This window comes from Alligator mississippiensis, chromosome 4 (assembly GCF_030867095.1).
Source record: "Alligator mississippiensis isolate rAllMis1 chromosome 4, rAllMis1, whole genome shotgun sequence".
Lineage (NCBI taxonomy): Eukaryota > Metazoa > Chordata > Crocodylia > Alligatoridae > Alligator > Alligator mississippiensis.
The window spans coordinates 211279527-211302366 of NC_081827.1; the positions used below are offsets into that span (position 1 = coordinate 211279527).

Consider the following 22840-nt stretch of genomic DNA (forward strand, 5'->3'; position numbering starts at 1 on the left):
TTTTAATTCTTTCCACAATTCCTTGAAATATACTCCACACAGCAAAACCATAAAAGCACATCCTTTCAGTGTGGTTTTCAGCTGCAAGTTCCACAAATGCAGCCAGAGAACCGAACACCAGATTGAAGTTTTATTTATCTAATCTCTAGGTATTTGTATTGTGATCAGCACCATTATAATATCTAAGCTACCTGAGTGAACGAGACCCGCTGATAATAATTTTTGTTATTTATATAGCACCTTCCACTGGATGACTTTGAAATGCTCTATACCTCTTTGATTGAAGTGTGCAGTCTGCCTTCATGTATTGACATAGAGATGCCATGTGATCTTTATTCAAGTTCCCTTGAGAGAGAGACATGCTGAAATGCACTAGAAAAATTATACACAAAGCCTTAGAAAAGCAGAAGATTTCAACCAGTAATATAATGAGGAAAACCATACTGAACAAATGAGGAAATGACCTTTGTGTGGACCAAAGTCAAGTTGGCAGTTTTACAATCCACTTTATATAAACAATAAATGGGAATACAGACGTTTAAAAGTCTTTAACAAAAGAATAAAGAAAATGCTTAACTGACAAATCTTATAACTTGATTTTAATGAAAATTCTGATTGTTGAATTATTTTGGCATGCATTTTAGTTCAGCGTATTGAATGGTTTGCTTCTACAAAATTCTATATCCCAAAAACTGTGTTAATTAGACTCATGTACATAAAATAGGAAATAGATTTCTCTTGATAAAGACAGACCATTTCTTAAAAATAATTTCTGCTGCTTACTACCAGCTGAATTTTCTTTTGAACATCAAGGAAAATGGCAATATTAAAGCAGCTTTTAAATATAGATCAAATGATAATTGTAAAAAATGGTAGACTATTTCTTAGATGTTACTTAACTCACTATATTCAGGGCCTACACACATAGGCTGAGGACTGAAGTTAAACATAGACTGGTTTGAGTGAACAGAAATTGGTTTAAACCTGTAACAGAACACAAGTTCAGTGCATATAAACCAATTTCAAAATGGCTGAAACTGGTTTAAGATAAACCTGGTTGAATGTAGTATCAGACTTAGCTGATTTAGGTCAAACTGGTTTAAGGAACTTCTGTCCTAGACCAGTTCCTGGTTCAAGTTAAATCACAGTCCCCCAGCATCCCAGAATGCTTTGCAGCTCTGGGCTGTGCTGTGCTGCCTGTTCCAGAGAACAGAGTTGGCCCCACCCCTCTGCTCCCTAGCTGGAGCAGTGAGGGCTAGCAGACAAGGGGCTGGGGTGGGAAACCCAGCTGGGGACTGCAGCTGGGTCTGACGGTGTGGGGAGGCAGCCCCTGCCAGACTTTTCACCACTCTCTCCCACCAGCACAGGACCTCAGCTGGAGTCAGCTTGGTAGGAGTGCAGCAGCCCCTGCCAGGCTATTCCCCACTTGCTGCTGGAGTGGAGGGGGTGGGAGCATGAGGTAGGGCACAGGGTGGGGTGTGGGAGGAAGCAGCATACCCTGGCTGGGGCCTGGGACCAGGGAGAGGGTTTAAACCCTCAGTTTGCTGGCACCAACCCAGAGCGTGGCCACATTCCTGGCTTTCCACTCGACTGGGGAGTCAGGTGCCTGGGAGGGCAGTCCCTTTCAGGTTTCCCCCCGCTTGCACCCATAATCTTGGACCCCAGCCCAGTTGGGGGCAGGGGGAAGTCCCACCCAGGTGGTTCTGTCCCCCCCCACCCATGCCCCGCTCCCCGTTTGAGCAGAGAGCCAGGGATGTGGCCACGCCCCTGCCTGGGGCCAGTGCACTAAGCAGGAGAAGGAGGGTTTAAACCCCCTTCCTGGCCCGCAAAGGATCCCAGTTTGGGTCTGCTGGGGGGGCATGTCTTCTGGGAAGGAAGCTCTCTGAGACCATCTGCTGATTCCCCAAGAAGGACTTTCTGAATACCTAGCTATAATGGGACACTCTGCTCTCAGGATTATCTAAGACTTATGCAAGACTTTCTCTTGTCTATTGCATTCCATTTTAAGTTAGACTAAGTTGTGTGTGCTCTCACTGTGTTTTACTGAGTGAAGATTTTTGGTTGTTCTTTGTTGTGTGCCTGAGGTTGCAAACTGCTGTGTTCAATACATGCTTGCTTCACAGAAAGGACTATTCTTATTCAAGCTTTTATGAATTCAATGCCACTACCTTTTTCCCCACTCACCCCCTCCTCAACCTGGTAGGGGCTGCCCTTCTGCTCCCTTGAGTGGGGAGCAGGAGTGGGACACAAGTCTTGCTAGCACTGGTCCCCTGCCCAGGCAGACATGGGCTGGGGTCTCATGTGGGCCATGGTGGAGGGTTTAAAACTCCCCCTCCCCCTGACCTCTCCTCCACTTGAGCAGGGATGGGGAAAAAGCCTTGGAGCTTCAGTCCCTTCCCTTTGGCACTGGCCAGCAGGCTAGGAGGCATGCTCTAGTGCACTCTGGCTTCTGCTCTGGGCCACTGCAGACATGTGGCTGCATTTTCTGAATCAAAAGTGAATGTCTGTTCACTTGCTTCTCAGTTTAATCTCTGCAGCTTAGACTAACCTGAAAAGACTTCAATTCAGCCTCAAGTTTTTTGACTGTCTGTACTTAGCCTTTGTACTTAGTGATAAACATACCAACACTTTTATGCTAGTCCTCATCAGTTTTTGTAGAATTTAAGCTTTGACTAAAGGAATCAAGTTGCCTTTATGGAGGGAAAGATAGCTTTCAAACTGTATATCTTGCTACCTTATTGGAACACAGAGGGATAGTAGGGCAGTTCTGCACCTGGGGCAGTTGTGATGCATCGGGCAGTTCTAGCTGCTGTGGTGATGATAGCAGCAGCTATTTTTGTCACCACCTCCCCCTTCCACAAAAGCAGAGCCTCAGACTGCTATCCTGACTGCCCTCCCCGCATATACTACTGCTGGAAAAGCATAGTAAAAACAGTTTTGAAAGTGGTTGAATGTCTCTATTCACTTCTGTGGATATTTACTTTGAAGCTCAATAAAGATGATACAGGAGTCAAAGGTTTAAAGCCTACCTGATCAATTTATCACAGACATCCACTACTCTGAACAATAAGATGGAATGAAGAAGAATATCACCATGTAAAAAGTCTGCAACATTTTTTCACCTTTTTTTTTGGTTGTCCACAAATACTGGCACAGGAATTGTGTAGCTGCCTTCAGGGATTATTCACATTCTTAAATAATGACCCCAATGGGAGAAAGTGCACACTAAAATACAGACCTCACTCTTGTCACCCCTGAGTTCTTTTGCTGAGTAACTCCATATGTGGTAGATTTAAAAATAAATGGACTCATCGGAGAAGATCCTGCCTTGAGTGGGGGGCTGCATTATATGACCTTGCTGAGTCCCTTCGAACCCCTACTTTGCTATGAACCGAAGTTATCACCCTCTTGATTGCCTCCTTGAGCTTGTCTTCACTGGGGACCCTCTCCTTCTCCTTGCCTGCCACATTGTCAACTGAGGGAAGATTATAGTATTTACATAAGTTATCAAATCAATTTAGAATTAGCTGAGTTAATATGCCCCCCAGTGAAGACAAGGCCATTTATATTGCAAGTATTTAATCTAAAATAAGATAATAGTTGTTCTCTAATCTAGTACTTTATTTCTGGAATACTTTACATTTGAACAATTAACCTTAAAGATCTTATTTGGAATCCAAACCATAGCAGCTAGTAAGCTGTTCAATCTCTCAACCAGTGATGGGCTTAATGGGTTTCAAAAAGGACTGAATTTACCAATTTTGCATAGAAGTGGAAGCCCATCACTACAGTTCAACAATTCAATTTTACTATATCAGCCATGTGAGAACATCTGTATTTAGGCAGGAATGGAGACTGAAGTACACGTAATAGATGCTAAGGACAGTTAAATTACTTTTTCCAGATTACATTTAATTAAGATACAACTTGTTATTTACATGATACATACATCACACAATGCAGACTAAGTATAAAGACAAAAAAACTGTACTTCAATTACATGCTAAATTAAATAAAACATAATTATTTTGGCACGATAACTATTACATAAATATTCTAGAAGATGATGAATTAACATTTATATACAGTCTACTTGAAAGTGAAAAATAATTGCTGAAAATTACGATATTTGCAAATGTTTAAGTCCAGAAAATATGTTTTAATCAGCCACAATAAACTGTAACTGATGTTTAAGGTTTAAATGTCCAGGAAAATATTATCTTGAATTATGTTTGTACATATTGTGCTCTTTTTGAACCAGTTCTTTGCTACTTTTATGCTATTGGTTTGAAGAACCATATTAACTCATAATGGAACTTGTAAAAATCCTGATAATGAAAAAAATTCTGGTAATGAAAAAAATTAACATGAACAAATATTAATCTATTTATCTTTTGGAATATTACATATTAGTCTTGATAAGTTTCTTAAATGGCCACAGTGCTTTTCAGTCATAGGCAAATGTGGTTAAAACTTGAAATTCTTATTAATAGCTTTTGGGTTTTAAACAAAAACATTTTTTCAACAGTTCTCTGAATATCAAACCATGAAAATATACCATTCAACCTCTCCTAGCCCAAATTCTTCCATCAGTTGCTTACATGCATTTTCTACTGAAAATAATGGTAACATGCAAAATTGATGGCAGAGTTTGGCCCCAAACTAGGTAATAAATCCAAAAATATTGCATTTTTAGTTAGAGAAAAGAAATTCCCTAATTTCCTTAATTCATAGTTTTTTCTTTTGTGAACATTTCCCAAACTATACAATTTTACATCTCACTTTTATTCTCACCATGTGAAAGAATTTTAGTGCACTCTAAATAAATTAACCGTACACAATGTGGGCACCTTTATAGCTACATTGTATAAATTTTTCATCAGCCATATTTCTGTCATGGCTGGTACATTGTGCGTTGCCTAAGATTGTATAATATGTTTTTACTTATTTTTATAGTGGCAGTGTAGTAGCAGAACAAGTGAGGTTCTTACATGACCTTAGCTGGAAAAAAAGCCCCATAATTTCTTGTCATCTCCTTAAATGCTTATGCTCGACGTGGTTCTAGTCGGTGAGACATCTGTGATAAAGTTCTCTGGTTGTCAATCACATTTAATTGCCGTACATAACTCCGTACGTCCTGATGGTTCTTATTAGTTAGAGCTGCGTCAGGATCTGATGGAAGAGAAATGGTGTAGAGCTGATAAACTTGGTCAAACAAATGACTGAGCAGAATATATCTCTCTCCCCACAAATCCATCATAAGAAAACTCGATACCAGTGCAGAAATCTGTTACACTACTTTTATCCATTTGATTTAACCTCCCTTGAATATTTCATGTTCTTCCTTGTCACTTTCCCCCAAAATTAACTTTGCTTTCAAATGTCCTTGTCTACAATTGATGGCTCTTGTGTGAAGTTTTATATATTATGTTAACAGTCAATAGTTATAAATTATATAGCTATAATACTTTAATATCTGCTTTTGAGCCAACAAAGCTCTCACTGACTCATAACCATAAAATTGATTTAGACTTCCTTTAGTGAAACAAAAGACTCCAGTCTCTAATTCATTAGTTAATATTTGTAATGAATGAAGCTTAAGAATTTAATGTTAAATAGTCACTGGAGTTAGGACTGGAGTAGGGGTCTCCCCTATGCCAGTTAAGTACTATAGACACTATCACTTCCAGCCATCTTTTGTGTAGACCCTGATCCACTGGGTATGCTCTGTGAATGACTACTGGATCAGGCCCTACAGAAAAGGTAGGAAGAGAAATAACTATTTTGTGAATTCTAATGAGGCTTGGGCATGAACTATGGATTCAGCTGTTCAGCCGAGACATTTGTGGGCATGCTCAGAAGCAAAAATTTTGGCCCCTATGAAATTTAAATATCAGAAATGCCCACAAATTTTAGGTCCCTTCATACTGAAGATCTATATTTTGGATTTTGATGTCTAATGCCAACTTAAGCCAACTGCAGGACTAGCCACAAGGTGCTTTGGAAAATACCACTACCATAGGCACTTAAAAATCCAGCCCATTTGTAATTTAGAGGGAGTTTTGATTACACTACGACTGAATAACACTATGGTAAAACTGTTAACTGTAATTAAAGATCATTTAAAATCATGTTAGCTATTTTGATTTGAAAATGCAAGGCATCTACATATACTAAATGACTACAAAAAGGTGTGTACCATATTTACTCAAATACAAGATGAGGCTTTTTCCCCCGGTCAGCGTGGGGAAAAAGCCCCTCATCTTATATTTGCAAACCAAGAAACCTCATTAAATACATTGTCTATCATTTAAATGCTGCCAAAAGCAGCATATGCTCAGCAATGGAAACCACTAATGAAGCTGATTAAATGCAACCAACACTGAGCATAATTACAAAACACATCACCCACATGGACCAAATATTTTTATTTTAATTTAATTTCAAGGGCCAAATCAGTTCTGAATTCTATTGGGCAACACCCAATAATCAAGTCCCAATTTTGACAGAGAAGAGCTCGATTGTCAAAGTTGTGTGTGGGTCTACCATCAGCCAAGTATCCTCCTTCCCAGACATATCAGTCTGGGGCTTCAGGTACTCCCCAGATCTGGACTAAACATGACAATGGGAACCATCACAAAGGTAGGTTACTGCAGCCCATCTGAATATGGTACTGCCCTTTGCACTCAGTCCCCCTCAGTGCCAAAGCTTTCTCAAATCATGATGAGCCATTATACCTCTTACTATTCTACTTCCTTTTCACTCTCACAGCTGAGCTGCACCTTCTTTCCTATTTACAATGATTGTTGTTTCTTCACCAGCCTTAAATGCCTGTCAAATATTACCAAACATGGCCCAAACAATTCGCCAGAATCCCGCTGTCTCCCTCTCTCTCAGTGTGGTGCATGTGATTATTAGCATGGCTTCACCCTCCATGAGGTGGAGCTCGACCGGTTGCCCTGTGCTTCATCTGCATATACATTTTTGGAGGATCCCAAGACTCATGACAGGAACATCTAATTCCAGTTATGAGTGGGGAACTATTTAGCACATGGATCCTTTGTGGGAGGATATCTGGAGTACACACACATATTAAGTAGTCCTGAACTGTGGAGTCCCTGCGGCTTTAAATGCTGTTGACTCTGCAGGGGCCCAGCCCAATAAACTATAGCCTTTTGGCTTTGAACTAATATCACAAATAGTTTATACTATATAAGTAAGTACAAAAGTGCTGCTTAAAAGTGTGTTTATGGAGTACCTGTGCTAAAACTTGCTGCAGTTTCAAAAACGGTTAAATGCATCAATTCTGGATGAACTAAGTCTATGGGTACTATGTATAAATTACTACAGGCATGTTCTTTTTCCACGATCAGTGTTTTCGAAGTTGTTTCTCAGTCCCATGTGCTCAGGGAAAGCAAGGTCTGCCAATAGAGTGGGAGAAAGGGACTGCAAGGGGAGGAAGTTGGTGGGGCAAAAAGAAAGGGGCTACATGACCTCCCAGATTTAATTTTCCTGGTGTAGCAGTGGAAAAGGGAAAAAACTTAAGGCAAACCTCTAATAATTAGATTCTGTACCTGGAAAAATATAACAAATTTATAAATTTTCCATATATAAAATCTAATTATCAGGGGGTTCATCTTATAATCAGGGTTATCTTCTATTCAGTAAATATGGTATATTCGCATCGCACATATTCCCACAGGGTTTATGAAATTATTACTGTATTATCATTTATAGATTCCCAATTTCTGAACGCAGCATCTGCTGTTTCCCAGCAAAATAATTTCAAGACATATATGGTAAGTACTTAAACTTTTCAGTCTCCTCTCAGAGAATATTTCTGAAAAAGCTAATCGTTATATATACTCAGAGGTTTATGGATGTAGCGCATATGTAAATTGTGCTAGCTGGATTTATATATACCAGTAATAAGCGTGTGTCAAAATTTAGGTTAACAAACTCCACTAATTTCTGAGTCACTTTAACATAAAGATCTATAGGTGCTTAATCAACCAAAATTAAAATAGGAATCTCATAACAAAAACATGGATGCTGTCTGGAAAATAGAAAAAGCGCTATCAACATGAGATTCTGGAGATAGGATCTGAATCAGCTGAAAATACTGAAAATAAGATGAACCCCTCACTTATTCTAAGTGTTCTTTTTTATATTATTTCTACTGAGCTCTGAGAGGAGGAATATGGAAGGGTTTTGTGAGGCCTGTGTGGTGAGCTATGTAGGAAAGTTAATACTATAAGGGAATGTGGAGAGATTCAAATGCTTCTAAACTGGCCCAATTTAGCCAGTCTCTGCAATCATTCATCTCTCATGTTATATGACCTCAAAGAAGGTACAATGAAAATACTAAAAAATAGCCTTAAAATGCATAACCCAGAATGTCTGTGTCATCCACAAAAAGCTGAATTTTAATATTCTAATTAAACACGAGGGTGCCAACATTGCACATATTGTAACATGCTTACTGAAAGATTGGCTTCGGCAGAATTTCACTGTCCTGATAGTATTGGCAATCATGCGCTGAAAAAGAAAATATATTTTAAACATGCTTCTTGATTTATGCTGCAAACAGAAAACAATCATTGTATTTCAACATCATTTGGTCTGTGCATTTAGTTGTCCATCTGTCTGGAGGCACAAACTAATAAACAAATTCAAGTAATTTTAAAGATTTAGAAATTTAATACAGATTCCATAATATCAGGTTTGACTCATTCTAATGGGCCCTAACATGAATACAGGGGTAATTTAACTTTGTTCCCATTTTCCCACCTTTAAAAAGATATTACCCCAAATCCTTTGCCCATTAATATTTCTTCAAATTTAATTTTAAGGTCACTAGTTCCTAATAGCAAGGACATTTCTAGAACACGTGTTCCATTAAATTACTTAGCACTTAAAGAGCTCTCAAATTTTATTATGGGTTTAAGTTTAAAATGCAGCTCTGGTAAAAAGTGACTATAAAAATAGTATTGTGGGGTTCTGTGTTTATTGATTTCCTCATGAACTGTACTCAGTTTATAATTTAAAAGTTGACAAGTGAAATCTTATCCAGTTGAAGACAGCATGAATTTGCAATTGACTTCAGTAAGTACAGAATGTCACCATATTTTTTAACTTAGTAGCTGAAATCTGCAAGTTCACCTTGGATCCAACTTGTTGTTTAAAATCAATTTATGCTCACAGTGGCAACTGTATAACTCCCTTGGTCTGCACTCTTGTATATAATTTAATCTGTGATTGGAACTGATCATTCCAACATTGTCTTATCTGTATTTGCACAGTGGTAGGAACAAGTTAAATAGCAAAAATATTTTATTCACTAAATTAAGTCAATACATATGGGGAGCATATTTGATTAATTAGAAGGAGCCATTTTATAGTAGCTTTTCGTAGGATTGAAGCCAAATAAACTAGAAAGCAATAAAATATAGATACAGTTATATAACCCCTAGCCACTTGCTACCTCAATTAGCACTTGATAGGTAATGCATTAGCCTACTATTAATTTCATTAGAAGCTGTGAAGTAAATTGATACTGATAAACTTCAGAAGTAAATCTGAATTTTTCTAGAAGCTGAATCGGATTTAGGCATTATACAAGTAAGCTTCTGTTTTAATTTTCGTTTCTAAAGATTAAGTCAGTGAGGGAATGGGGAAAGTGCCAAAGACCCTGTTCCCACATGATCTAACCCACTCTTTAATATTGACATATTTTAACATTTTCCAAATATATTCTCAACAGGCTGTTTCATATATACCTCAAACCGTTTATAAGGTTCATAAGAAAGCTATAAACCTATATTGTGTCTTAGCACATTTCCAACTAATAAGCAGTAAGTATTAATCTATATGCTCCTCAAAACCATTTACAAATTAGGTTTTTATATGAAACCACATTATTACAAATATCCTAATACCTCAGTGTGGTTTACAGATCAAAGGAAAATGGTGAGTGCTAATACAGAACATGCTTGTAATTGTTATTTCTTGTGCCGAAATTGAATGCTCTCAGACATTTTAATGTATTTTATAAACCATACAAATCTGGCATGATTGTTGATTGCTATGATAAATTGTTACCTACATAAAAATGTAATATGCAATATTTAATTAGAGTCCTATTGCCTTCAACAGGACTACTCTAAGATTGCTTAAAGCATACAGCTTAAAGATAAGCCCAAGGTTAAGTGCTGATTTGGACAAGAGCCCACAGCAGCCTGTCTAGCTAGTCTAACTCAACACAAGTCTAACTCAATCAAACTGTAAAAAATATCAAGCATTTGCTGAAAACAACCATGCTTTGTAAGTCCATTGAAATGGCATGCACTTACTAGTAGTGTTGCTATTTTGAATCATACTCTTTCCAGAAGTGTTCTACTACAATAACTACTTCCAATAGAGTTAGTTTTGACCAAGGCCAACTGATCAATGAGTTGCTGCAGTTTCCAGAATTACTGGTTTTAAGAAAGGGTCTTCTTAAGGAACTATCTTTCAAAATGATGTATGGTATTGCACATTGTGCCCTGTAAATGGGATGTTTGTTGAAAATATGCAGGCTTATTTATTTATGCTTGTAAACCTTTAGTGTCTGAAACCTCCCTTTTCATAAGTGTTTGGTAGAGGGTAATCCCTTACATTAGCTTTTGATTTAGAATTACATCCAGAATTCTCCACAATTCAATTACTTTTGCATCTAATTTTGAGAGATGAGAGAAAAAATATCTTTGAAGCTGTTCTACTTGGTATTTTCCTTACTTTGGCAATGTTCTGTAACTTAGAGTAACTTTCAGGATAAACTTATTGTATGCAACAGTTCTGATTGATGAATGATACTAGTTCTAAGGATTTCCAAAATTCTAACTTTCTCACTTTCTGAGCTATCTAAGATAAGGAAAATGGAAGAGATAATGTATTCATTTAGCCTCCTGTTGAGCTTGCCTCACACTGCATTTTTTGCAGCTGAAAGATTCCATTTTATTTTAAGGGGTGTTATTGACTGGAGAAAGTTTCATCCAACCCTGTTTATTCAGAAGGATACTGGCTGTGATACAAGATCAAGAGTCAGAAAATACAGATTTGTTTGGAATAAATTAAAACTGTGGATGAACAAAAGTATTTCTCTCAGTAGACTTTATTGCTTCAACAAAATGGGAAGATTCAGGAGTACTCCAGGTTGTATATTATACATCCTATAAACAGCTCCATTTGTGTGCAACTTTTCATGTCCTCTCCCCATGTAAGAAAGGTCTGTCTTTGAAAGGTGAGAGATGGATGCATAATTAACTCATAAAGAAAAGTACATACTTATTTTATCTCTGTTTTGCAAAATAAACGAAATTCTCTTCTTTTGATCCATGAATACTGGAGTTTTGCTACATGCAGATGAAGGCTGCGCCAATGACAGAAAGTTAAAATAGAAGTGTAATTGCTTGCACCTTAAAATTTTCAAACCAGGATTGCCTCAGGTTGATAATTTCAAAAAATCAGCCTCTGTCTACTCTTTGTGCTAAGACAAGCCATTATTGAAAAGCCAAACAAACCTAAATATGGATCCATCTGAAACAGAATCAACAACACAATACACCAGCAATTGCTACTATCACCATATGATATATACACAACAATATCCTTTCAAGTTTTATGCAGTCTAGAATAGTGGCAGCAAGCCAGCATATTATCTGCTAATCCATTCCTAGCCTAGGCTTTTAAATGTTATAAATATTCATATATGCCATAGAAAACTACCAGGGGCTTTAGTTGCACACTTTTTGCATAATCCTTATGTTCCAAAAATGAAAGAATGTTTGCCCTTTTTTTGCATAAAGATCAGAATGTGAATTCCCTTTTGTTCATACCCACAAAACCTGAAAACCAATATGCACAAATTCTCTAATCCTCATTTCACACCTCAAGGGTGAAGAGGCTCAGTAAAAAGAAGAATCAGTGACCAGCATCATGGCTTGATGGTGCTGTCTAGGGCTGCCAACAAGGGTCATGGATTTCAGAGCTACTTTTTCACTTGTATTCCTTCTACAGGTGCCTCTTCTGGGACACATGCAAAATCAAGGTAAACTGATCTCTGTCATAATGCTGTCAGAAATTATATTGGTATAAGGTCCAAATAAAATGTATCTATTCTTTTCCTCATGAAGACATGATTTTCTAATGACAGCTGGACAAAGAGGATGTGAGGACAGAGCAGTAACTAATTTTTTTTAATAAATGGGGAAGGAAAAAAAGTTTGAGGAACAGAAATAAATAAAAAGATGTGTTTCGCTTGGGGACAGAAATATAGCATGTATGTATAGAGATCAACCCCAGAGAAGCACAGTCCTAAAAAAGGCCAACCTTTTCTTCCCCCAAAATTTAAATTATACAGAAATGCATAAGTACAGAAGCTTTGTAAGAGACAGGTGGCCCTGGAGTAGTTGGCTCATATAGATTATTACAACTACAGCTGCTGGGATCTCCTTTACTTCAGACCGCAAATGCCTGTTTATTGAAGTAAAAGACAAATGCATATTGTACACAAAAAGTGTGCTTGCTGTCTACTACATTTCCCTTCACAATTCCTTTACCAGTTTCTAATACATATATTCTAAATCTGTCAAACCTGTACTTCAAAGACCTTCCAAGTTTAAAAATCCTAGTTTCCCTCAAATGCTTTTGGCTCAGTCCCCAAAATATGGGTCTTTTAAGCAAGCATGACTAACACGCATTCCCTATCTCACTGCAAAAATCTTAGTAGAGACAAGGCATGAGTATCTTCTACCACAATGTAGCTAGGTAGGGTCAGTACAATATTCCTTCCTAGTTACACCATGGTAAAAGAAACACTGCCCATACATTGTCTCCACTAGGATTCTTAGAGGGAGACTCACATGCTTTACTTATCACCCACAAACCACACATTTTTTGGCAGCGAGGACAGCACCAGAACACTTATAATAGTAATGGTATTGCACTGGTATGCTACTTATTTCATCATCTAATTAGTGACAAAAATATTAATTGTTCCCTCATTTGTGAAGGCCACTGCCTGAGCTTCATGCAATGGGATTACAGAATATAATTCAAACACTCATATTTGAAGAAAAAGTATGAAAGGTCTCACAAGTTTAAAAAAATATCAGAGGTTTAAAGATATAATTGAAACATCAGAAAACATGAAAGAGATTTAAAAAAAAGCTGTGTCAGTTGAAGGGATGCCACTAAGCTATACTTCCACTTTTGGCTGCCAGTTACAAGAATGTAGTTGTCAGTAGCACATCAGATGTTTGGAGTGAAATGCTTTGGTGAGAATGCAGACAATGGGCCAAATACAATTCTCAGTTACACCACAGCAGTTATGCTGGAGGCAGAGGAACACACCTCCTTTCAAATTACAGTAAGAATTACCAAGAGATTTTTATTTAAGAACCATATGCTTAAATTCTCATAATCAGGATGGATCTAAAGAAACTGTTTTCTAAAGGATGAAGAAATTCTAGACAGATCAATATCTGCCTCACAAGAAAACATTAAATGTCACTATATCTGCTAGAATTAGTACATCAGGCAGTGGAACATAAAGATAGAAATGAAAACCCAGAGTCCTGGTTTGCGCTTCTAAAAAAAATAGTAGAATAGTGTCAAGGTGTTACTCTGAATTGATACCAGTATTGATTATGGAATTAAGATGCAATTGAAAGAATGGAGACTTGTTGGAATAGTTTACATGACTGGAATACTGTTCTGGATGGGTATAATATGATCAGGAAAGACAAGAAAGGGAAAAGGAGGTGGTGTTGTCCTCTGTAAAGGAGAGACGTGCACTTCTGAGATGGAGCATGAACGGAGGTAGGCTTGTTGAAAAACCTCTGCGTCATGGTCAGAGGGCAGAACAGCAACACTGATGTTATGCTGAGTGTCTGGTATAGGCCACCAAACCAGGTAAAGAGGTGGATGAGTCTTTTCTTTAAACAAACAAAGTTTTGAAATCATAGAACTTGGTCTTCATGGGGGAATGTGACAAGGGGCCATCTCGTGAATGGTCTGATCACTGGTTGGCCCACCTGCCTTGCCTACCACGCATTGGATGTATCTAATAGATGTTAGCAAGGTGGGAGACTGTCCATTTACTGCCTGATGCCAAAGGCATAATTCTGGGCTGCCAAGCTCCCTGAACCCTTCTCCCTCTTGGCAGTGGCCCCCTTGGGGACCTTTGGCCACACAGCCCTTGGCTTCGCCTCTAGGCCAGTCAGAACCCCAGCCCCCCCTGGCTCTGGGTGTCCCTTGTGGTGGGGGCTCTGACCCTTCACCCATTCTCGTCCTGGCCCAGGCATTGACCAGTCAAGGGTTTCTCTGGCCAGGTTATTGAGCCACTTGCCCTCTCACATATGGGTCCGCCTTGAGCACCTCCAATCCCAGCTCACTCAATCTCTAAGGCTGGCCTACACATAGTCCTTCAGGCCCACACATGTGGACCTTACTCTAAGCAGCCTTCTCACATGCCCTCTCACTGGGCCCACTACTCCACCCCCTCACTGGGGCTCTCAGCCTTATGCCCTGTGGGTCTCAGGCCTGATGACATGCCTGCACCCTTCACTTCTCCCCTCTATGGGGTAACCCACCAGGTTGTGGGGGCTGAGACTATATGGTGCCCCATACTCACCTTTTACTAGGGAAACACTGGTGTGACAGACCCACCACACTGTCCAGTCATAGCAGGGTGTAGTTTTAGGTCATTCACCAGGACCAGGAACCTTCTCCATCCCCATAGTTCCTACCCTTCACCACCAGGTGTTCAGGGAGCAGCAGCTCTGGCTGATGACATTATTCCTCCAGTTCCCTGCAGCAACTGCCACCTCAGCTCTGACGGCCTGCGTTTCTATTGAGGCTGCTCAGCCCCATCTTCCAATCCAGGAGCCCTCCCATGGTCATGCGATAGCCTTGTTAGGCTGCATCACACCTGCCCACTGCTGCACAGCCTGCTTAAGCCTCTTAAAGTGGCAGGCACCAAAGGTGCCCTGCCACAGAGAGTTTAATTACCATGACATCTGCTGGGAGGGTAACACTGCAGTGCACAGGCAAGTACATCAAGTTCTTGGACTATGTCAGAGATAACTTTTCTCATTAACAGGGAAGAATTGGTTCAGAATGTGAAGGTAGAAAGCAACTTGGATGACAGCGACCATGATAAAATAGAGCTCACAATCCTAACGAAAGGAAGGGAGTAGAGACGCAGAATAAAGACATTGGACTTCAGAAAATAAAGACACTCAAGTAACAGTTGGGCAGGTCCCACAGAAGGCAAGTCTGAGTGGAAAAAGGAATCCAGTATTATTTCAGCTAGAGAAAATGGGGAGTAGCACAAGAACTGTAAGGTAAGGAAATGAAGGGAAAGACCACAAAAAATTGTTTTGAAAGGGGAGCTTCCAGGCTGGAAGGAGTTACTAGTAGAGTTTTTCAAGAGGTAGTTTGATTTAATAATTTCATTAATGAATGTGGCACAAAAACTAGGAGTATATTAATGAAATATGCTGAAACACAAAGTTCTGAATCATTATCAATATAGAGAAAGATCAGCATATCATACAGGAAGAAATTAATGACCTTGAGAGCTACAGCATTAGAAAAAGGATTCAACTCAATAGTGTGAAGTACAAGGCTATATTGTTAGTAATAAGACTAGTAACAAAAATTTCTGCTGTAAGCTATGGATTTCATAGTTTCATAATTTCATAGTTTGTAGGGTCAGAAGGGACCTGAGCAGATCAACAAGTCCGACCCCCTGCCATGGCAGGAAAAAGTACTGGGGTTAAATGACCCCAGCAAGGTGTTCGTCTAGCCTCCTCTTAAAGACCCCCAGGGCAGGAGCCAGCACCACTTTGCTTGGAATTTGGTTCCAGATCCTAGCTGCCCTGACAGTGAAGTAGCGCCTCCTGATGTTTAGTCTGAATCTACCCTCTGCCAGCTTGTGACTGTTATTTCTAGTCACTCCTGGTAGTGCTTGGGGGAACAGGGACTCTCCCAATGCTTGTTGGTCCCCTCTGACTAGTTTGCAACAGGCCACTAGATCCCCCCTCAGCCTTCTCTTGTGGAGGCTGAACAGGTTCAGGTCCCTTAGCCTCTCCTTGTAGGGCCTGCCCTGCTGCCCCCTGATCATGTGGGTGACCCTCCTCTGGACCCTCTCAACGCTGTCAACATCCCTCCTGAAGTGTGGCGCCCAGAACTGGATGCAGTACTCCAACTGCGGCCTGACCAGTGCCACGTAGAGGGGGAGGATCACCTCCTTGGACCTGCTTGAGATGAATCTGTGGATGCATGACAAGGTACGGTTGGCCTTCCTGACCGCGTCCCCACACTGTTGGCCCATGTTCATTTTGGCATCAATAATGATTCCAAGATCCTTTTCTGCCTCTGCACTGACAAGAAGGGAGTTCCCCAGCCTGTAGGTTTGCTGCTGGTTCTTCCTCCCCAGGTGCAGCACCTGGCATTTGTCAGTGTTGAAACCCATCCTGTTCTCATCCGCCCACCTCTGTAACCTGCCTAGGTCCAATTGCAGCCTATTCCTCCCTTCTAGCGTGCCCACATCCCCCCACATCTTAGTGTCGTCAGCAAATTTGAACAGGGTGCTTTTTACCCCCTCGTCCAAGTCACTGATGAAGATGTTGAACAGCGCGGGTCCGAGGACCGAGCCCTGGGGGATGCCACTGCCCAGGTTCCCTCCAGGTTGAAAATGACCCATCCACCACCACTCTCTGGGTGTGGCCCTCCAGCCAGTTAGTGACCCATTTGACTGTGTAGGTGTTGACGCCATAGTCCCCGAGTTTTTTAATGAGAATGGGGTGAGAGACAGTGTTGAAGGCCTTCCTAAAGTCCAGAAAGACTATGTCCACTGCTACACCTGTGTCTAAGGATTTTGTGACCTGGTCATAGAAGGCCACCAGGTTGGTCTGACCGGACCTGCTTCTAATGAACCCACGTGGGTTGCCCCTAAGCATAACCTCCCCTGCTGGCCCCTCGTGGACATGCTCCAGGATAATTCTCTCAAAAAGCTTACCCAGGATTGAGGTAAGACTAACTGGCTTATAGTTTCCTGGGTTCTCCTTCCTCCCTTTTATGAAAATGGGAACCACATTGGCCCTTTTCCAGTCCTCTGGCACCACACCAGAGCACTACGAGTGGATGGAAATGACAGAGAAGGTGAAAGTTGGATGCATTAGTCTAGTCAAACATGGGATGACTATAACTATCTTATGTCACATAGCCATGAAAAAGACTAATGTAGGGGTGAAAAGTTATTTTGGCTGGAGGGCCACTTAACAAGTTTGGTGAGCTGTTGAGGGCCACATGGGTAGCCCCGCCTCTTGACAATTGCCCCACCTCCTGGTCGCCATATTGGGAACAGAAGTCCTGCCCCTAACCCCTGACCTTTGCCACTGGAAGTCCCTCTTTGTGCCCCTCCTTCCCCACCATACACCTTTTGGGAGGGCTGCCATCTTAAAACCAGAAAAAAAACCAAATCATACACTAAAAGTCAAACACATACTATAACATATTTTAATTTTATTACAAAGACTATTTTTGTCTTAATTTGTGTTTGTGTAGTCTATATAAAGGTAATTAAAGTCTTACTCTTGTATATTGTGTGTGGGGGATGAGGGGTGTGGTTGGGGGTGTGTATATGGTGAGGTGTGGGGAAGTGTGTATGGTGGGGTGTGGCGGGGGGGGGCTGTGAGGTGGTGTGCCTGTGTGTGGGAGGCATAGGGTATGTTGGGGTGTGTATATAGATTCATAGATTCATAGATGTTAGGGTCGGAAGGGACCTCAATAGATCATTGAGTCCGACCCCCTGCATAGGCAGGAAAGAGTGCTGGGTCTAGATGACCCCAGCTAGATGCTTATCCAACCTCCTCTTGAAGACCCCCAGGGTAGGGGAGAGTACCACCTCCCTTGGGAGCCCGTTCCAGACCTTGGCCACTCGAACTGTGAAGAAATTCTTCCTAATGTCCAATCTAAATCTGCTCTCTGCTAGCTTGTGGCCATTATTCCTTGTAACCCCCGGGGGCGCCTTGGTGAATAAAAACTCACCAATTCCCTTCTGTGCCCCCGTGATGAACTTATAGGCAGCCACAAGGTCGCCTCTCAACCTTCTCTTGCGGAGGCTGAAAAGGTCCAGGTTCTCTAGTCTCTCCTCGTAGGGCTTGGTCTGCAGGCCCTTAACCATACGTGTGGCCCTTCTCTGGTCCCTCTCCAGGTTATCTGCATCCCTCTTGAAATGCGGCGCCCAGAATTGCACGCAGTACTCCAACTGCGGCCTGACCAGCTCCCGATAGAGGGGAAGTATCACCTCCTTGGATCTATTCGTCATGCATCTGCTGATGCACGATAAAGTGCCATTGGCTTTTCTGATGGCTTCGTCACACTGCCGACTCATGTTCATCTTGGAGTCCACTAGGACTCCAAGATCCCTTTCAACTTCCGTGCCACCCAGCAGGTCATTCCCTAGGCTGTAGGTGTGCTGGACATTTTTCTTCCCTAGGTGCAGCACTTTGCATTTCTCCTTGTTGAACTGCATTCTGTTGTTTTCTGCCCATTTGTCCAACCTTTCCAGGTCTGCTTGCAGCTGTTCCCTGCCCTCCGGCGTGTCCACTTCTCCCCATAGCTTTGTGTCATCTGCAAACTTGGACAGAGTACACTTCACTCCCTCGTCCAAGTCACTGATGAAGACATTAAAGAGTATCGGTCCAAGGACCGAGCCCTGTGGGACCCCACTGCCCAAACCCTTCCAGGTCGAGACCGACCCATCCACCACGACTCTCTGGGTGCGACCCTCCAGCCAATTCGCCACCCACCGGACTGTGTAGTCATCCAAGTCACAGCCTCTTAATTTGTTCACCAGTATGGGGTGGGATACTGTATCGAAGGCCTTCCTGAAGTCCTAATGTCAGTGGGGGTTGTGGGGACCTCCTACACACTCCCCGAAATGGCACGCAGCCCCTGCTGCCAGCAGCAGTAGCAGGTGGGGAGGCTCAGGGCGCTTGTATCTGGTGCAGTCTCTGGTGTGGGTCTGGTCAGTGCTGCACACAGGGGTGTGAGGAGCACAGCCTGCCTGGCTGCCTCTATTGTGGGGGCTCCATGCCACATACCTGCAGCTCCCACACACACACCTGGGGCAGCCCTGCGCTGGACTCTGCAGAGAAGCAGGGGGCAGGGCTCCCTCCACTCTCAGAGGATTCCAGGGACCTGTGCAGCAGAGAGCAGGGAAGGTAGCAGGCTCCAGCACGGAGCTTCCCCCAAGGTGAGCGTGGGTTGGAATGTGGCATGGAGCCCCCATGATGGAGGCGGCCAGGCTCCTCACTCCTTGCCCCCCCACAACTGGGTATGTTGGGGGGGGTGCGTATGCGTGGGCACCTCTCTTCCACCCTTGTGAGCAGAAGGGCTGGGTAGGGCACAATTCGCTGGTGGGTGGCATGTGCCAGATGAAAGTGCCTGGCAGGCTGGATCTGGCCCATGGGCCATATTTTGCCCACCCCTGGGCTAAGGTGATCCTGGGAGATTTCAAGCAAGGTATATTCAGTAAAGAAGGTATATATTAATGCCGTTGAAGACACTCACATCAAATTTTTTTGGAATACTGCATACAGCTCATGTTCAAAGCAGGAGCACTCAAACTGGAACAGGTTCAGGGAAGGACTGAGTAGATGACCAAGAGAAAAGAAAGTCTACTGTGTCAAAGTAGATTTAAAAGGCTTATCTTTTTTTTATTTTGTACAGTAAAATTAAGTCTTAGAGGGGTAAGATTGTTTTTATAAATACACCAGAGGATAAACACCAAAGGAAGGGAGAAGAACTAGTCTAGAAGACAGACAGTGGAAGCACAAGAACAAACATAGGTCAGAGGAGGGGCACACTGAAGTGCTCTGGGTTAGAATACTAGGAGGTCGAGGGGAAAGGCACTTAACGGTAGGGGTCTACTACAGACCACCCAACCAAGGGGAAGAGCTAGACCGGGAATTCTTAGGTCAGCTCACAGAGGCAGTTAGGTCAAAAGACGTGGTCATCATGGGTGACCTCAATTTTCCAGACATCTGCTGGGAAGAGCAGTCAGCCAGGTCTGACCGCTCACGTAGGTTCCTAGCCGAGATACAGGACTTCCATCTAACCCAGGAGGTGCACAGCCCCACCAGGGGAGATGCCTTGTTGGATCTGATCCTGGCCACAGGCGACGACCTGGTGAGGGGTCTGCGGGTGCTCAACCACCTGGGAGACAGTGATCATCGCCTGCTGGAATTCACCATCCAGCGCAAGGTGGCAAAGGCCTGCAGCAAGTGTGCAGCCCTGGATTATAAGAGGGTGGATTTCAATGAGGTAAGGAGAATAGTCGGGGAGACACTGAGGTCCCAGAGGGGAGGGGAGTTGGGTGTCCAAGAAGAGTGGTCGTTGCTTAAGGAGACAATCCTCCAAGCCGAAAGGGAGGTAATCCCAACATGGATCAAAGGGGGCAAGACGGCGCAAAAGCCCCCATGACTCACCAAAAGCATACAGGAATGTCTCCTAGCTAAAAAGGAGGCGTACGCCCAATGGAAGGGAGGGGCCATCACCAGGGAGGACTATACCTCGGTTCCTCGGGGCTGTAGGGGGGTGGTCAGGAAGGCCAAGGCAGAGATGGAACTGTGACTAACTACCCAGATCAAGGACAACAAGAAGTCCTTTTTTAAATACATAGGGGGCAAAAAGAAGGTACTGGGTAATGTGGGGCCTCTGCAGGACATGCTAGGAAATCTGGTTGTCGCACCAGACAGCAAAGCTAATCTATTTAACAATTTCTTTGCCTCCATTTTGCTGAGCAGGGACCAGGTCATCCCCCCCATTGGGACCCCCGTAGGCCCCAGGGGAGGTGCACCCAGTCCTAGGGTCAGAGAGGACCTAATCAGGGAAATTTTGGAGGGACTAGACGTATTTAAATCAGCAGGTCCTGATGATCTCCACCCCAGAGTGCTGAGGGAATTAGCAGAGGTCATTGCGGGACCCCTGGCATGGATTTATGAGCACTCATGGTGCTCTGGCATTGTGCCAGAGGACTGGAAAAGGGCAATGTGGTTCCCATTTTCAAAAAAGGGAGGAAGGAGGACCCAGGAAACTATAGACCAATTAGTCTTACCTTGGTCCTGGGTAAGCTTTTTGAGAGAATTATCCTGGTGCAAGTTCGTGAGGGGCCAGCAGGGGAGATTATGCTTAGGGGAAACCAATGTGGATTCCTTAGAGGCAGATCCTGTCAGACCAACCTGGTGGCCTTCTATGACCAGGTCACAAAATCCTTGGTTCTGCAGGGCTCAGTCCTCAGGCCTGCGCTGTTCAACATCTTGAGATGACATGATAGGGGACCTCCAAATCGGTAGCTATCTGGGAGACAGTGATCACCTTATGATAGAATTCAACATAAGACGGCGAGTGGGTAAGGTAACTAGTAGGGTGAAAGTGCTAGACTTTAGGAAAGCTGATCTCATTGCACTCAGGCGATTAGTCAAGGAAGCACTGCAGAGTAGGAGTTTTGATGGGATGGGTGCCCAAGAAGGGTGGCTGTGCCTAAAGGAAACGATCCTTTGGGCACAAAGCAAGACGATCCCCGAGCGAGGCAAAAGAGGGAAAGGGGCCAGGAGGCTTCCATGGCTGACCAGAGAAATCCAGGGCAGCCTAAGGGCCAAAAGGGGAGCACATAAAAAGTGGAAAAAGGGTGAGATCATTAAAGATGAATATACCTCCTCTGCTCGTGCTTGTAGGGAGGCAGTTAGGCGGGCCAAAGCTACCATGGAGCTGAGGATGGCAACCCAAGTAAAGGACAACAAGAAATTGTTTTTTAGATATATTGGGAGTAAAAAGAAGGCCCAGGGAGGAATAGGACCCCTGCTAAATGGGCAGCAGCAATTGGTGACAGATAGAGGGGACAAGGCTGAACTCCTCAACGAGTTCTTTGCCTCAGTGTTCCTAAGCGAGGGGCACGACAAGTCTCTCACTGGGGTTGTAGAGAGGCAGCAGCAAGGCGCCAGACTTCCATGCGTAGACCCTGAGGTGGTGCAGAGTCATTTGGAAGAACTGGATGCCTTTAAGTCGGCAGGCCCGGATGGGCTCCATCCGAGGGTGCTGAAGGCACTGGCCGACGTCATTGCAGAGCCACTGGCGGGAATATTCGAATGCTCGTGGCGCACGGGCCAAGTCCCGGAGGACTGGAAAAGGGCTAACGTGGTCCCCATTTTCAAAAAGGGGAGGAAGGAGGACCCGGGCAACTATAGGCCAGTCAGTCTCACCTCCATCCTTGGTAAAGTATTTGAAAAAATTATCAAGGCTCACATTTGTGAGAGCCCGGCAGGGCAAATTATGCTGAGGGGAAACCAGCATGGGTTTGTGGCGGGCAGATCGTGCCTGACCAACCTAGTCTCTTTCTATGACCAGGTTACGAAACGCCTGGACACAGGAGGAGGGGTGGATGTCGTATACCTGGACTTCAGGAAGGCCTTCGATACGGTATCCCACCCCATACTGGTGAACAAATTAAGAGGCTGTGATGTGGATGACTGCACAGTTCGGTGGGTGGCGAATTGGCTAGAGGGTCGCACCCAAAGAGTCGTGGTAGATGGGTCGGTCTCGACCTGGAAGGGTGTGGGTAGTGGGGTCCCGCAGGCTTCGGTCCTTGGACCGATACTCTTTAATGTCTTCATCAGCGACTTGGACGTGGGAGTGAAATGTACTCTGTCCAAGTTTGCAGATGACACAAAGCTATGGGGAGAAGTGGACACGCCGGAGGGCAGGGAACAGCTGCAGGCAGACCTGGATA

At 43.1% G+C, this 22840-nt stretch overlaps 1 protein-coding gene across 3 annotated transcripts in view; it reads right to left on the reverse strand.

Moving 5' to 3' along the window:
- Nucleotides 1-3891: 3891 nt before the first annotated feature.
- Nucleotides 3892-22840, reverse strand: part of RAPGEF4 (Rap guanine nucleotide exchange factor 4) — a 308065-nt gene continuing 289116 nt past the window's right edge. For all 3 annotated transcript variants that reach the window (XM_019480320.2, XM_019480321.2, XM_006265237.4), the window contains 2 exons: nt 8484-8538; nt 3892-5172 (listed from right to left, as the gene is read on the reverse strand). In XM_019480320.2, coding sequence (XP_019335865.1) covers nt 5045-5172; nt 8484-8538 — 183 coding nt within the window. In that variant the 3' untranslated portion in view covers nt 3892-5044. The remainder of the gene's footprint in view (nt 5173-8483; nt 8539-22840) is intronic.